The following is a 16,260-nucleotide window of genomic DNA, read 5'->3' as shown; positions in this document are numbered from 1 at the left end:
GTTAAATTACAGCCAAGCTACAGCGTCTCTCTTTGGATAAGCAGCTAAAGCAGTATTACATCATTTAACAGCATAAAATGTTTTTACATTTGAAAAAGCAATGCAATTAGTTCTCACCCAAACCACTCATGTACACACAATGTGTACCAACATATATATGAAATATTTGCCCAGTCAAATAAAACAGGATCATCTGCTCATCTTGAGAATCAAAAACAATTGTATAAACTAGTTTAACTACTGACACTTCACATTTCTTCTTAATCATGTTCCTCAAAAGAAAATTGACAGTGTTGCCAACCTGACTATTGTTTATTGCCACCATCCTTCCTATCTTTCTTCCCCTCCCCCTTTCCCTTTCCTTCCCCTGTCTTGTCTCTCCCCCTTCCAGAATCTCCTTTTTGACTTTGTCCTCCTTCAGCCATCGCTCTCTGCAGCTGGGCCATATGAACCTTCTCAATCAGAGAGAAGCAGTCATCATCTGGGCTGATATGTGGGCTTGAAGTTACAGCATGTGCTTTGCTGGCTGCACTTGGGTTAGGAGACGGCGGTCTTGAGCGAGCTTTCCTGGGACTTGCGTGGCTTGGAGAGCCGTGCCTGGAATTAACATCGTCTTTTGGGACAAGGTTTAAGTTGAAGGACAGGGGTCTACCAAGTCCTGGGCTGAGGGGAATCACAAAGGTATCTCCTGGTGCTCCTAGAGTGAGGAACACCTCTGGGAATGCACACTGTTGAACAGCATTCTCCTGTCCCTTCGATAGATATAAGGGTCAATTAGCAGTGATTAAGACACACAGCTTTTTTCAAGACAGTAACCTTGGTGCAGTTGAGCTTACCTGCTGTGGTGTGAAACTCATTGATACCCTCACTGTAACCTGTAAAAAAAACAAGTTATTCTTCAATACAGCGTCTTAAGGTTTCACAATGTTTAGCCTTTCATGAAAGCTTTACACAAAGACCACACTTTAAAATCACTTCCAGCAGCAGATGGTCAGATGTGCCCCTTATTGCTGAAACTCACAAAGAGAGGAGCTTGACTCCATCCCCTACATCTGTTTTTATTTGAGGTAAACATGTTACCTGTGCTGGAGAGTGGAGATTCTTCTGATATTCAGTTTCAGGGGTAAATGACGCAGATCTGGGCAGGCCAGATGCTGCATTGACCATTTGGGGCTGCAAGGTCGGTCTGGAATCGCCCTTCCTCGGTGTAGTTGGTGTACTTTCAGCCACAGTGATGAGTGGAGGACAGGCCTTACAAGAGAAATTCAAAACAATAGGCTATTGAGCTGTCAAGTATTTCACAGCTGTGACTTCTTTTGAGGTTATTGTGGGTTAAAGGCTCAGTGTAAGGCAAATATCGCTGTCTTAACATGCTTTTATTCTCTACAGTGATTACAGATGTGTGTCCATAGTTCTAGAGTTGAGATCCATGTAACCGAGCCCTACAGATGCTCCAAAGAATTATATGGCACGATGTTTCTGCCATGAGTTAGAGCTTGTTAGTCAAAAGGAATGTGTCACGTCACAACCTGCATACCTCTCACTTTCTGGAAGTGTGACATAAAAATGACAACGAGCCATAGTTAGCAATATTTGGGAATATTCGTTACTTCCACACCACCAATAATTAAATGTGGTGTCTCTTACTGGGATTTCAACCTTTGTACTTTCTTTACGTTCAGAATTCCCACTTATCCCCGGCAGGCGAGACAGGGCAACGCGTTGATCGTCTAGCCGTCGCCCTTGACTGGAGGTGATGATTTTGAAGAATGCATCAGCATCTGCACCTGTTGCAAAGAGTCAAGAGTTATTTCCGTGACATGTAACTAGCATAAAACACATTGTTGACCCGCGTGCCTTGTGTGCCGTTTCTGACCTGTTGGCCCATTAGAGTTTCCATTGTGTGTGGGTGTGGCGGGTGTGCTTCTGCTTGGTTGCAAAGAGCAACGCTGCTCGTCCATACGTCCGCCTTGTGAATGACTAATCATATTGAGAAACTTGTCCTGCTCAGCGGGAAGAGCCGGCTAATAAATGTTGTCAAAGAAAAGACATCAGCAGCGGTACAAGTCACAAATTGCGCAAAAATGAGGCTCACAAGACTCGAAATAAGCAGCATGAAATAACATTTGTTCTTCAAAATGAGGGAAATGGGCTTTCCTATCTATCCCATGTCATTTTAATGTTGTTACAGCTACCACTGTAACAACATCTATCTGGAAACACATGTGGGTGTCTGAGTCATCATTTCTACACGTCCTTGACAGTTTTTCCAAAACTCGATAATTCCAGAGTTGTGTGGTACGTGATACGTTTTTAAAAATAAAGAGTAATAGTCGAAGGGTTCAAAACAATGAGCTGTGTATTAAGCAGCATCTCACCTGCTGATCTTGGGCGGTTTTGGCGCGGCTTAATGAGGCAGACCTCTGCACAGCTTTATCAGATGTCTCTGAATTGGGACGATCTTTGAGTGGAGTAGATTGGGCCCCAGGGTTGTGGAAGATCTGAGGTGCAGAGCATCGCTGTTCATCCATCCTTGATCCCTGTGAGTGTAAAATACAAATCACTGTTGTAAAGACGGATCCAAGTGGTTGGGCTTATTCTTAAACATATTCTTTCTTTTTAACATATACATTGTGAGTCTAAATTAACAGGAATAATTACATTTTTCACATTGGTTTTTACATCACATGAAGTATGAGGCCAACCTGAAGTGTGGAGACCATGTAACACAAGTGGCTTGCGTCCCTCTCTGCAGCACTCGATGTTGATTTGCTACCCCCATTTTGTATTCCTGGCAATGAAAGAAGAGACACTCGCTGATCATCAAGCCGTCGGCCTTGAGAGTTGGCCAGCAAGCTGAAAAACTTTTCAGAATCTGGACCTGGGACGGTGAAAAGACAGACATTTTGAGCACACATATAAACCCTTACTATCACTATTGATAGGAAGGCAAACATGTTTGGACTCTAACCTGTGGGCACAGTGCTCTGACTGGGCTTGTGTTTGGGTGGGGCCTGAGGACTAGCATTTAAGACACATCGCTGCTCATCCATATGTTCGCGCTGGAAATTACTCATTAAGTCAAATAACGCATCCTGTTCGGCGCTAGTCAAGTCCTGGGTGTGGAAGAAAAAAAAAATGCAAAGACAAATGAACATTCACATTTCAAACATTTTGCTCTGTTGTTTTCCAATGTCGATGTTGTGAGTTTATATAATTCACCTGTTTTTTAGATGATTTATCTTTACTCTTAAGTCGTTCTACGTCTGAGCCGGGGCTGAAAGACGCTGAGCGTGGAGGACCTGAACCAGGAGTTAACATATCCTTGTTTGGAGAAGTCTTTTTCTCTGGCTTGAGGATTTGAGGCAGGGAGCATCTTTGCTCATCCATTCTGGAACCCTGAAAATATATCATGATCTTTCAGCATTTCTGGTCTTTTCTTATCATGAAAAAAATCCAACAGACCATTATTAAATGATCCTTTAATCATGGTCTCATCTAAATTACAAAAAACTTTCCCTTATTAATGGTTCTTAAGATAATAACATTTAATAATAATAACATAACATATTGTTATATGTTTCCATGAGAACCTTGAAGTGATGCACATCCAAACCATAAATGAGAAACTGCACTGCTTTGTGAAGTTATGGCTGTTTGGAGATATGGCTTTGTAGCATCCTACGAATCATATTTTATTTGTTTAAGATTTGTTAATATTATAGTGACCAGTTTGAACATTTAAAATCAGTGCTGACGTCAATACATTAACTTTTTTCCGATTGCAGATTTTTGTCTTTTTGTTCTGAAAATAAAAAGTACAAACCTGGACTTTAGAGACCATGTAACACAAGTAGCTTGAATCTCCTGCAGCGGGAGATGTCTTTTCTTTCGGTAATCCCGGTAATGGCTGCAGAGAAACTCGCTGGTCATCGAGCCGGTTGCTTTGGGTGTTGGCCAAGAGATTGAAGAACATTTCAGAATCTGGACCTGGGGCAGAGGGAACACAAAATCGGTGACTTAGTAACCTGAAGATGATTCGATTTAAGAAATGAAAATGCAACTTGTCGGAACATGGAGGAAGCGATCCTTCACCTGTGTTTCCTGTACTTGCAAGCTTTCTGTCTGTGTTTTGGGGTGTGCAGGGAGCGCTCTTGCTGGGGTTCAAGGAACAGCACTGGTCGTCCATGCGCCCTCGCTGTCCATGGCTGATCATATTCATGAACTTAGCCTGATCATCATGTGATTCTGTCTATTGGACAAAAACAGCGTGACAGCAATTTTACCAAATGGAGATGCGATATTGAATTATATAAGCAATCCAGCAGGAGACGTCTGTAGTAATTAAAGCTGTGTGAATATAGGATAGAACGCACCTTTATGGTATTGGAGCGGTCACGCTGAGGGGGAACATCTAATTGGTGGACGGGTGACTGAAGTTTCCTGTGACTATCTGGAGTACTCTCGGTCACAGAGATGTGAGGTGCAGAGTCGTTCTTGTCACTCAAAGGTTTCTGAGGAAACAAGTCATATTTTGGAGGACAGTGTTATTTATTCATCCCACCATCTGTGCAGGCCGATACACTCAGCACTTTGATAACCTATAGCCTGGTACCTGGTCTTTAATTCCCGCCAATGAAAACTTGAGGTTATCCAGGCATTGTCCCTGCTTGTTGTCCAGGGTATTGGAGAACTCCTTATGGTTTGAACCTGTGGGGACAAAGAGGAAAATGTCCACAATGTACAAAAGGACACATGCAATGTAGCTAGTATCTAATGCAGCAATTCTTTCTACCAGCAGGTGTGGTTTTGATTTGTGCAGTTTTAGCAGGACTCAAGGTGCAACGTTGTTCATCCATTCGTCCACGTCCCGAGAGACTCATGATGTTCAGGATCTGATCCTGTTCTGGAGATTTCTGTGGAACAAAAGATTTGGCAGAGAATTAAATAATGTAAGTGCAACATCACAATTTAGAGACAATGTTTTTATCCTTGACAATTGAATCTTTTGACCAAAACAATTGTGGCTTATTACCTGATATATGTAATCACAGAAACACTCAGCTAAAACATGAATGTATCATCAAAATTCAACAATATGTTACACCGTCAACACATTGCACGAAAAGCATAAAAACAACATAATACATTTTCAATTTTTTTAACCACAGACTAGAATTTAGATACAATCATCTATTTAACAAAATAAATTCTTAATATTTTACAAGAACACAACATTCAAGTTAAAAGTGAGTGTTACATTCCAAAAGACCTACCAGCATGTTGTTGGTAGCTTCTGCATTCGAGTCCATTTCAGCAGCTGCCATAATGAAAAAGTATACAAAGAAATGGAAAAAGGTTCCTGAATAAAAACTATTTGATCTGAGAAACTTTACAGAAAGTTACACAAGAGTATTTCCTGTGATCGGTGAAGATTCATTCACTACGTCCTGAACAGAACTACTGTCTATGTATGCCTTGGCATCTGTGATCCCAATCGATGCTGCTCCAGATGTGTTCTGGATGTGGCTCGGTGCAAGGCTTTTAAACAGACTTAAGTGCTGCGTATTAACCCATTGCCATTAAGACCCCAGCCGGTGTGCTGTTGTTAATATTACCATCTGTAATCCCAGATGAAAACATAATCCTCAGCATGGAGGGGATCATCTTTTACACTGATAGGTCGGTATACATGCTCTGCGTTATGGCCTAACACTTTCCTTAAACTTTGTGTCTTTGAGTCTGCCTCGCTCTCATTGAAAGGTGTAGGCAGGAAAATACAGAGATGGATATTTGCACCGTGGGTTCATTTTAGCCGAAACTAAAAAACACAAATGTATTAAAGAAAAAGGTGGAAATTATAGCATGGCAGTTATGTTATAAATTCATATTATTTTTATTTTAAACACTGGTTCGATCAATTGAATAAAGTTGTGAATAAAATACATTTGACTATATTCTATCCAGGGGCAACTACACATTTGATATTACTATGGTAGTTACATTATTTTTATCAACTTATTATGCCCATTCAAAGTCCTCTGAAGCACTTCACACAATACATAAATTTAAGTCAATCTTATATTTCTTTAATAGCTCATTTTTAACAACAAATAAACAAACACCCACCACACTTGCTCCCAGGAATATATAAACATATTATGCATGTGCAAGATATCATACGACAGCAGTTGAGACACTTTGTCTGAGATTCAATTTCCAAGGGGGAGAGATTTCACACAATTAATTTCACTAAACGAACAATGCAAACATCCATTGACCTATGTACATAAACTTGAATAAGATTTTGTATGTGGGACGATCCAGTTTTGTTGAAATTATGCAGATTTTGAATACAAAATTAGGGAAATCAAATATAACACAGTAACAAAAATAAGATTTTGAATGAGAATAGTACAATAATCTAAATATTAGCAATTCTGTTAAATATTTTAATACAGTGTCAATCACAGCAGTGTACAGATCCCACACGACAAAATAAATGATAAAAATAACGCTCTAAAAGAAAATTATGATTCACAAATTTTTCCCTCTATGGCTACTGCTAAAATTTCTCTTCATATTTCTCTTTGATGACCCGATAATCTGAAATAAGAGACTAAACCCTTTGCCAGGGTGCTCCTTCCTGTTCAGTGTCGTCGCTCTCTAACAATCAGGATTAGGAACTTGGTCCAGACTCTTGAGGTCATTGAGGAAGCTGGTTGGAGTCAGGATGTGAGAGGACCCTGTTAAGAAGAGAGGGATGAATACATTTGGAAAAAAAAGAATAACAAGAAAATCGTACTCAACATTTGATTTCTGGAAGAGGCAGATACAAGAACCACAGCCTTTCAAACAGGGATTGCTTACCGATCAACACTTCCCATTTCCCCTCAGTGGCGCGAGTGACTTCATAAGCAGAACGCATCTCGGAGTGGGACGCCCCACCAATCACAAAAACAATAAGTCGAGGTCCAGTGCGATATTCTGTTGGAGACTTATTTTTGTGCCAGTGTCCAAAGCGTGCACTGCTGTAAAAGAAATAAAACTATAATTTAGCAAATAGTAATTATTACTAAAACTAAGACCTGTTTATGAGCAGCCAGTTTTAGTACTCAACAGAGATTCAATAACAGCAGCTACTATGTAATGCAATAACTTTTTTTTTTTCCAGTTTCGAGATGAGCTTTATTTAAGTAAATTGTCTTGTTGCTATACATAGTTTAAAGCCGGACATTGCCATGTCCTGTTTCAAATGTGTGTCCAGTCCTATGTGCTGTAGCCAGACTATATTCTAGTGTTAATACTAATGACCACTCAGATTTAATTCTGCACTTTGCTGAAAGGAAGGAGACATTCGGCATTATACAGATTATGACTGAATCCAGGTCCATCAGTGTGGCTAGCATAAGCACCATCATCATGGTGGGTATTCCCTGAGGGATTAAAGACTATTTAAAGCAAAACTGGCTTAATTTCACCTTTTCATCTCCAGCCTGCTTTGTCAAATATGAGATGGATCTCCAACTAAGTTACAGAGATAAAAGCTTTCTTTGACATTAATCTGTCTGTGTCCCCTGTTTATATTTTTGCTGGTACAAAAAAAATAAAGCTAAATTGACAATTTTTCTGTTTCATTTGAACATTAGATTTTTTTCTAAGATCTCATATTTTTCCTTTTAAATATCGCAACCATATTTTTATTTTGTTTACATATATATATCTTGAACTCTCATAAACTTAACCATCTACAGCTCACATATTATTTCACCCACCTGACTGCAGTCTGAGTTGTATTGATGGGAGCAGGATCAGAGATGAATGGCCATTGCTTTCTGTCCAGTTTGTCTTCTATGGCACTCTGCATTACAGAAACACAGATGTTCTCAAAAGCTGAAGCAAAACGGGGCAGGTGGGCTACTAACACCATATTTGAGCTGTTATACCTCCATGACATCTTTCAGGATTGGTGTCCATCTAGAGAGCTGGTATGTGCTCTCTTTGCGCTCCTTTCGCTCTGGCAGCGTGTTCCCAGCATTGCGACCCTGATAAGCAACATATCTCATGTAAACATGGAGAGTAAACAACATTGAGACTGGAGCCAAATTGCCATCGAGAAACTTACCCCAGCTATGATGTTACAGCCCAGGTTTTGCAGGTTGGTGATGATGTTGCTGTCGGCCTGTATGTTAGCATGCTGGATGAGCTTTACCAGATTCTCCTCCCCGATGCCTGCATGGATAACCAGACTCTTAATAGGTGTGAGCAACTCAGTCTATTGAAGTAGCCGCAAACGCATTTCTTGCAATCCACAAAAAGAAAATGCAGGTTTTTAGTGGAAACAGAAAGAGTTGTGTCAAGGGCCACACCTTTTTTCTTGTGAAATATGTACAGCAGGATGATGCGGATTTTGTCATAAGCTTCAATATCTTGGTTGAGAAGCACAGGAACAATGCATTTCATAGCATCTTTCAGTGGCTCCCCTTCTGCATTTGCTCCAATTGCCAGGTCCTGTGGAAGACAACCATGGTTAACTATTAACTGCTGCTGGAATCTCACATAACACTTATAACTCTGTCAGCTGACAGTCAACTCACGGGACTATTGGCCTCTCGAATTCACTTCTACTTCCATGAACCGTAAAAGTACAGAATATCACTAGAACTCTTTCACTAAATTACTTAAAAAGGTTATGATGGCAGTCCAAGCACTGAAAACTGATCTTTCCAATAATCCAATAATGAATATTTACAAATTTGTCCCTAAATAAATTAACACTAAATTGCACTGTAAACTTCCTGCATTATGTAATCCTTTAACTATGTCCAAAATAATGGAAAATATTTGCCCCTTAACCTGGGCTTTTATACTTACATCTAGCTTTGGGGGATTTCCCCTTTATGCAATCCTGGGCACTGTGTGACCTCCTTAAAAAGTCTTGGAAAGCTTTAAAACAAATTTCGACTAAGCCTTGTTAGGGCAAATCAGCATCGGAGCCTTTTGTGTGCGACTGAATCTGAACAGTGACTAGAGAAGCACAAATAAAAAAACGCACATCCCTTTGTTCATAATACTGCACATGCATTTGTATTGGGTTGCCCAAACAATGTAGAACACGTTAACGCATGACAGCTGAGAGTGATCTGTTGTTGTTTGGATCACACTGTCCGTATTAGAGCCAAAAAATGTCCACTAGATTAAAGAGGCAGCTTTCAGACATGCTGACAATCCATTAGTGCAGTCAGGTGATTCATTAAAAAAAGAGCCCCATTAACACTTACATTTCATAATGCCACAACCATGCACAGCTTCCTCTGTGCTTGTGACTCATTTGATTCCAGACTAAATACAGCATAATACAGTACATCCCCTCAAGGAGACGAGGCATGTCTGGCACATACATATGACACACTAGGAACTGGCACCATATTGAACCATGGCTTTATCCAAAGGCTCTTGTTGATGGAAGGATTTTGACATTACCCTGTAGAACATACACTCGGTAATGACACAACAGCTTCTTCTACATGTTTGTGGATTTATGGCTGTTGATGTCCGGTCCCAAGCTTCTTAGGCAATATTATGATTATGATTCTCCGTAAAAGATTTAATAAAAAAAAACACCAGACTGTGCCAGTGCCATTTGAACATACTCCAGAGGATCTATAAATAAAGACATCACATCAAGGTCACTTAGTAAGCAGAGGGAGTGGGATGAGTAATTCCATGTCAGATACTCTCTCCAAGATACTTACTGTCAGTGATTAACACAGTGGGGCATTCAGGTTGATCCCTTGCGATATAAAAACTACACACTACAGACTGACAAGCTGTTTGGCCAATGGTGTATGAGCTGAGAAATTCTTAGAAATAATGGCCAATGGCCTAGTGCTCATGTATGTGCACCTTTCTCTTCAGGGATCAAGACAACATTTTCCACGTTCTATTTATACCTACTATTACAGATGTCAAGGACATCTGTGCAATAAGAAGCAGTACACACAAGTTATTTTAACTATCAGAGTTGTTTGTTGTTCAATGACAATACTGATTGTGTCCAGCGTGACTATAGTCTAAATGCTGATGACACAGTCATAACATGACTGTTTTCAGAGTGACTGACCTGTTCCACTTCGCAGAGCTTATCAAGAGAAGCCTTGAATTTCTTCATACAAGCGTCAGCTAGATGCAGGTGAGTAGAGTACTGTGAATGAAAAAGATTGTATTTTTATTAAATTGTTCAACTCAATCAGGAGGATTTGTTAGTTGTAATCATGAACAGTTTATACGGTTCCTTCCTCTCACCATGCCAAGCTCTTTCTGATACTGTGGCATTTTCTTCAACATCTGTGACAGATCCTTCATGTTGGCCTGAAATGCAAAAGCATTCAATCAGAACTGCACAATCACACAAACACAGTTTTCATGTTATATTATAAGCATAGAGAATAACTGAACCAAAATAAGTACTGCACATGAGCACTCACGTTATCGGTGCACATTCGCTTGCTCTCACAGAAGGTGCGCAGTAGCTCTGATACTTTCCTGCAACAGTGGGTTTGGAAAATGATAAGTCATTTAATCAATAATAATAATTCAATGAGGTTGTTTTTATAGGTACATTGTACAATCAAAATGTACCAACCGGTACATTAACACATAAATGATATGCCTTTAAAGTAATTGCACAAACATTGATTTAACTCAATATAAATGCTAGTTAAATGTAAATAAAAGCTAGGGTAATGACATAAATGTACACATTTCTAAATTAGGATGCCAAATATTTAGATACATGCAACATTCTTTTTAAATCATCTTTCTAAAGCAATCTGACAAATGGCTACAATACATCACAATGGAACAACGTCTATGTTTAATATACAATCTCTTTTCTGCTTTTATTAGTAATTTTAACCACATGATACAATTTCGTTCTTGGAGAAAACACACATGGGGAAATGTGTATTTTTAATACTATTATTAATATTTGATTATTAAAAATATAACCAGACAGATGTATTTTCGACAGACTTACTTTGTGACATCTGCGATGTGCATATGTCTGAGCTGCACCCAGAGCTCATCATCTTCATCCAACAACACTTCTCTCTCTTTTTCATTCCCAATGCCGGTTGTCTGATAACTTCAAGAATTAATAAAAAAAAATTCATTCCACACAAATGAGTATGCAGAGAAAAGGAGAAGAAAAAAAGAACAGCATCTGATTTGTAATAAGATGTTCACTCACGTATAGATATCCTGTTTGATATCTAGCAGGTCGTAGACCATTGCCTGGAAGGTAAGCTCATGTAGAATAGGCGAGATGGGATCAAACCCACGATCCACGATCAGTAGCTGTGATCGTGCCTTATCTGCACCCTAAATACATTTGAAATAAGGAGTATCATCAGGAATAACTAAAAGATCAGATTTGACTCACAGATTCATCATGGATTAGAAACATGTCTTTCTGTTTTTTGTTATTTGTCATGCAGTGAAATTTGTATAAGCTTTTGTCTATACAAATTCAACGTCACTGTCTGATTGCCGCATGAGGCAGCACTTGAGGAAATGTTCAGTTTCAACTACAGTAAAATAAAGAGAATGCTTAGACAGTGCTGCAGATTGAGGCACATCAGATGTGTGGGGACATAAAAAGAGAACAGTAATACATGCCTGTCAAGACTCATCTCAGGAGCAAGGACATGTCAGCTAAGAAAGACATGGAAGAAGAAAAGAAAGAAAGGAGAAAGACCCAGCAAAGCGTGAAAAAATAATCAACCGGAAATTAAAGCCAGAAACGAGAAATATCCACAACCTGTGAAAGTAAAGAGCAGAATCCCAAAAACTGTATAATTTCATTTTCTGAGAAATTTTGAAAAACAGACAAAATAAGCGTATGGGTGTTTTCACATCTTTTTAGTCTGCTTTGTTTTCTAGGGAGCACACAAACTGTAGCAGCTTGTGTACTAGTAGTGGTAGCTCCATGTTAGATTCCATGGCAATGTTTCTCTTACAGAAATTTGCACTAGTTCAGACAACAAAGTGTGAAAACGCCTTTAGAATGCAGTCCACCATTTTTACAGAAAGCATTCTATTAGAGAATAAAACAGATACAGGCGTTGTAGTTCCTCACCTCTCCCATGCTTGGGTTGTCAGCTTTGTGAGCAATGAGGCGCTGGTGAACCTCCTCAGCCAGTCTAACATTCTCCTCTGGTCCTCTAAAAGACAGAAAGACATACAACAACAGAATCAGCAAATAAAATCAGTGGTAAACCCTCTCCAGTATATGCAAGGTTTCCGTACTTGCGATATCGGATTGCAGGGTACTCCTTAAGTGTGTCACACAGGGTCGCAATCTGCTCGGCCAGATTTTCCATCATTTTGTCTTTTTGCACATTAGGCTTCGTACTATAGAAATGGTACAAGGATGAAGGGTCATCCAGGGAGAACACCTGCAAGTATGAGGGGAATAGAGATTCAGTTTTTCCATTTTATGTTTGTAACAACCAAGCTACACCATGCAATATTTTTACAGTAGATTCACATAATGCTCATGAAGTCCTCAGAGACCTATGACCCCCCCTGTACAGTTCTTTCAGGTGATTGTTTTACAGACCACAGCTTTACTGTTTCACCTTTAACACTCTCATCAACTTCATTTCCAGAAGCAGTGGGCTAAAGTATATGACAAGGTTCTTATAAACTGCAAGGCCAGCCCCAAACTCCACACAACAAAAATAGCGAGGAGCTGTTGAACATAGTAGAGCAACTATTAGCTAGAGTTAAGAGAATATTTTTCTCAACTAAACATTTGAAACCAAAACACACTTACATGAAAGTGAATAAGAAAAGTGCAGCATAAAGAGATAACTCCTCACCTGAGACTCATATGGCAGAAAAGCAACATTGATCTCTTTCAAAGTCTTGACCACCTTGGAAACTCTGGATTTCCCAATCTCAGCAAAGAGACCATCTGGACAAGCTGAGGGAGAATATATTTAAAAAAACTCTCAATGTTCTGCAAAGAACAATTTAATTAACTGATAAACAAAACCATATATAATTATTTTCTATATTAGAGAGAGAGAGAGAGAGAGAGAGAGAGAGAGAGAGAGAGAGAGAGAGAGAGAGAGAGAGAGAGAGAGAGAGAGAGAGAGAGAGAGCGAGAGAGAGAGAATCTTACTGTCAGTGAAGAAGATGTGCACTGCTTTGTATGTAAATGCCGCATCTTTGAAGTCGTTAATCAGAGCACGAACAGACTGAAATTAAAAAAAGAATTTGATTAAAAAAATAAGGAATATGAAAATGTAACATTATAGAAGGAATTCTAGGCAAAGGCTAACCTTCTCCACTGGTGAAATCAAATATATGGCCTCCAAACTAGAGATGGGCTCCCTACGTTTGTTGATGTCTTCCACAACTGAAAAGCAGAAAAGACAGGAATTGTTCTTCAATTAAAAAAGTCTGACAATACATACAGTGAATGCTCTAAATGGTATGGACTGCATCTCTTCCATTTTCATCAAATCATGCAGTGAGAATTTATACTGTGGGCATAGGAAAGTTTACTTCTATCGAGATGTAATGTAGGGAAGATCCTGAGCAACACAACATATTTCAGATTCAAATAATCTGTGAGTAAAGTATCCTCTCTTTTGTATACAGAGTTCCATAGTGATCCATAGGATGCAACAAATATATTACTTACTGGTCACCCCTTCAGCCAAAATATCCGACATCTTGCAGCAAGATGACAGAATACGCATGCTCATGTGGTCCACAATGAGAACCTGAAGAAACACAATGTACGCAAGGATTATAACTTCTAGAATCTGTTTTTGTTTATAGTTTTTTTTATCATTGGGAAACTTTTACCTTCCATTCTCCATCCTTGCGCACACTCTTAATGACCCCATTAAGGATTTCTGTAGGAGAGAAAAAAGTTTCATGTGATAACAGTAAGATAAGGAAATATTGCAAATGACACACAAAAAGTAAGAAACAACAACTGTAGACTTAATTTAATGAATTTCTTGATGTCTTATTTAGAGACTGCATGTAAAACTCTCTAAATAAGGAATCTGGACCTTTTTTGATGCATGGCTGTTCCCCCAACAAACTGATGAGACAAACTGAAAACTGCAGTGAGTACAGGTGGATCACCTTACCAGAAAACATCCTGAAATCAATCTTTTACGGGGGAATAGCAGAGGCAATATTTCACACATGCAAAACCCATTATATTTAGTGAGACTATTGATCAGGCCAACATCCATCAGTTAAATAATTTCCTCAGGGAAACTCTGAACTACACCCTGAATCCCTTAACACTTGAAACTCAGTGTCTTATAGTGAACAGAAGATAGGAGTGCATACAAATAAACATGGAAATGAAGAACTACTCTGATGTGACACGTCTTCCCTCAACTTCCTTGTTTGACCTATAAACACAGCAGTCACTTCCTAGTACATATGACTAGTTGCTTTGTTCGCACATTAGTTTCTCGCTAATTTACATGTTATTTATCTGGTTAAAGGAATACGTTTAACTCAGAAGTTTATAATGAAGAAAAAACATTGATGCCCATCACCTTCTCTTAATTACCATTGACATCATTAACAAAGACAATGTTTAGAGCTGGAAGATGAACACTATACATTTGTTTCTGGGTCAAGATGATTAAAATAGGAAGGCAGAACTAGTACTAACATGCATTCATTGAACTGTTGAGAATAATTATCTACCCTGTCTCAATCCAGACAACAGGAAAAAAGGATTACTTAAGAATTACCCTGATATGTGTATTGGTTGTAAACTGAGACTGAACTAGACCTTAATTGATTTCAATGTACCAATGCTTAGGATTTCTTCCTACTGCTGACAGATTTCATCAGACATTATCATCACAATGACAAAGGAGAGCACACATGCCCATGCTTTGACTCAGGTTGCTTGGACAGCGACATTACATAAAGCTCGACAACACCTGCCGAATGTCACAATTCCAACACCCTTTCCAGATTCTCTCCCTCCAACCCAACAAATACACATGTTCTCTAATCAACGAAGAGTTAATTATTAGTATTCACAAACTCACAGATTAATTAGAGTACAGAGCTGCGAGAACAGCAAGATGTTGTTGGTCAGGGTTACTTGTATGACCAGAACATGCCTAAAGATTTCAAAAACTCTCAGTCTGGGTGTGTTCACACTACACTCCTATCACACACAACAACCAACAGCAGACGTCTCCCAACCCTTAACACAATGAAACGGTTGTATTGACATTATGAATACACAACAGCCTAATTAAAAAAAAAACTATTTTTACGTAACCGAAACCTATATTTGTTTTGCCTTTATGGAGAGTTGGTATACACAATGTATAACTATCTTTATGTCCAAAACTGAACTAGTATTGTTTTGATATTTTACAATACGCGTGAGAATTGAGTTAACTCCGAAGTATCAGTCATGCTAATGTTTTAGATGACGTCATAAATGTCCCTGCTCCATCACAGGCGCAGTAACTCAACTTCCTCCTCGGTTAGCTCGCTAGCGTTAGCATAGCATCAAAGTTGGGACTGTCACAACATCCACACCTCGACTCCTTCCCTGGTTCCTCATCGTCCGCCGAATGTCACAATGACACGACTCCCCTCTCCCCCCGAAGGCGTTGGTAGCGACACGTGTAACGCAACAACGCCTTGTTTAACCCCCCCAATTCCATTATTTACTTCGGCAGTGTTCGCCTTTTAATTGGGACCGCGACAGGAAGAAACGTCTGGTGGACCCAGGTCCCCAACCCATGGTTTCACTGGTTAGTTTGGCTTCCGTTTAAGAAACTGCTACGATGTCACGTCACGGTACTCTTTCTCGTGTGAGTTTATTCTAACAGTGTCTTGAAAATATAAACATTAGAAGCAACATGTCACTTACTTTCCCCAACTACCGCCTTCAGTCCGCCCGCTGCCATCTTAACAGCCTGCAGGTCCTCACTTCCTTGTCAGAGCCTGTCAGCGCACACAGGTAGTCACAGAGAAACACTGCCCCCTTACGTCGGAAGAGAGCACATCTCACCTGCACCATGTGGCTGTAAAAAAATAACGACACCATATTAATTCAAAATCCTTTTAGTCTTAAATAATAGCCTATAGTCCTGGGCTTTTATATTATATATATAGAGAGATAGATAGATAGATGGATAGAAAATGCATTAAATTAAATGTATCCACAAACATTTAAAGTATTAA

The 16,260-nt window shown here is 39.4% G+C and overlaps 2 protein-coding genes across 6 annotated transcripts; both read right to left on the bottom strand.

Moving 5' to 3' along the window:
• Nucleotide 1: 1 nt before the first annotated feature.
• Nucleotides 2–5,503, bottom strand: LOC133971476 (uncharacterized). Of its 4 annotated transcripts, none has more exons than XM_062408837.1 (15): nucleotides 5,277–5,503; nucleotides 4,796–4,916; nucleotides 4,616–4,710; nucleotides 4,377–4,514; nucleotides 4,096–4,252; nucleotides 3,827–3,990; nucleotides 3,223–3,399; nucleotides 2,972–3,116; nucleotides 2,706–2,881; nucleotides 2,379–2,540; nucleotides 1,877–2,024; nucleotides 1,648–1,787; nucleotides 1,081–1,251; nucleotides 837–875; nucleotides 2–752 (listed from the first exon to the last, which is right to left on the bottom strand). In XM_062408837.1, the coding sequence occupies exons 1-15, from the start codon at nucleotides 5,325–5,327 to the stop codon at nucleotides 306–308; spliced, it is 2,331 nt and encodes a 776-aa protein (XP_062264821.1). In that variant the 5' UTR covers nucleotides 5,328–5,503; the 3' UTR covers nucleotides 2–305. The 4 variants fall into 4 exon arrangements, with proteins under 4 accessions (XP_062264821.1, XP_062264822.1, XP_062264823.1 ...); XM_062408838.1 differs by having other exon boundaries at nucleotides 2–746; XM_062408839.1 differs by having other exon boundaries at nucleotides 1,660–1,787.
• A 564-nt stretch (nucleotides 5,504–6,067) lies between these two features.
• Nucleotides 6,068–16,062, bottom strand: stxbp2 (syntaxin binding protein 2). Of its 2 annotated transcripts, none has more exons than XM_062408841.1 (19): nucleotides 15,947–16,062; nucleotides 13,882–13,931; nucleotides 13,715–13,796; nucleotides 13,350–13,426; nucleotides 13,190–13,265; nucleotides 12,885–12,988; nucleotides 12,310–12,458; nucleotides 12,140–12,224; nucleotides 11,252–11,382; nucleotides 11,039–11,146; nucleotides 10,488–10,545; nucleotides 10,306–10,371; nucleotides 10,124–10,204; nucleotides 8,370–8,511; nucleotides 8,126–8,232; nucleotides 7,947–8,045; nucleotides 7,776–7,861; nucleotides 6,871–7,031; nucleotides 6,068–6,746 (listed from the first exon to the last, which is right to left on the bottom strand). In XM_062408841.1, exons 1-19 carry the CDS (start codon nucleotides 15,981–15,983, stop codon nucleotides 6,667–6,669), a joined length of 1,779 nt encoding a protein of 592 aa, XP_062264825.1. In that variant the 5' UTR covers nucleotides 15,984–16,062; the 3' UTR covers nucleotides 6,068–6,666. The 2 variants fall into 2 exon arrangements, with proteins under 2 accessions (XP_062264825.1, XP_062264826.1); XM_062408842.1 differs by having other exon boundaries at nucleotides 6,871–7,028.
• Nucleotides 16,063–16,260: the final 198 nt, after the last annotated feature.

The sequence above is a fragment of the Platichthys flesus genome, chromosome 16, assembly GCF_949316205.1.
Source record: "Platichthys flesus chromosome 16, fPlaFle2.1, whole genome shotgun sequence".
Taxonomy (NCBI): Eukaryota; Metazoa; Chordata; class Actinopteri; order Pleuronectiformes; family Pleuronectidae; genus Platichthys; species Platichthys flesus.
The sequence above is the reverse complement of the archived record's forward strand: the minus strand, read 5'-3'. Positions and strand labels throughout refer to the sequence as shown.

Excerpts from the sequence above, each read along its gene's own strand:
- LOC133971476 (XM_062408837.1), bottom strand. The coding sequence starts at position 5,327 with ATGGCAGCTGCTGAAATGGACTCGAATGCAGAAGCTACCAACAACATG. Across the intron at positions 2,541-2,705 it reads ACATGGTCTCCACACTTCAG|GGATCAAGGATGGATGAACA; the intron begins GTTGGCCTCATA and ends TTACACTCACAG. Across the intron at positions 876-1,080 it reads ATCTCCACTCTCCAGCACAG|GTTACAGTGAGGGTATCAAT; the intron begins GTAACATGTTTA and ends TTTTTTTTACAG.
- stxbp2 (XM_062408841.1), bottom strand. The coding sequence starts at position 15,983 with ATGGCAGCGGGCGGACTGAAGGCGGTAGTTGGGGAAA. Across the intron at positions 11,147-11,251 it reads ATCAAACAGGATATCTATAC|TTATCAGACAACCGGCATTG; the intron begins GTGAGTGAACAT and ends TAATTCTTGAAG. Across the intron at positions 10,546-11,038 it reads CACATCGCAGATGTCACAAA|GAAAGTATCAGAGCTACTGC; the intron begins GTAAGTCTGTCG and ends CCACTGTTGCAG.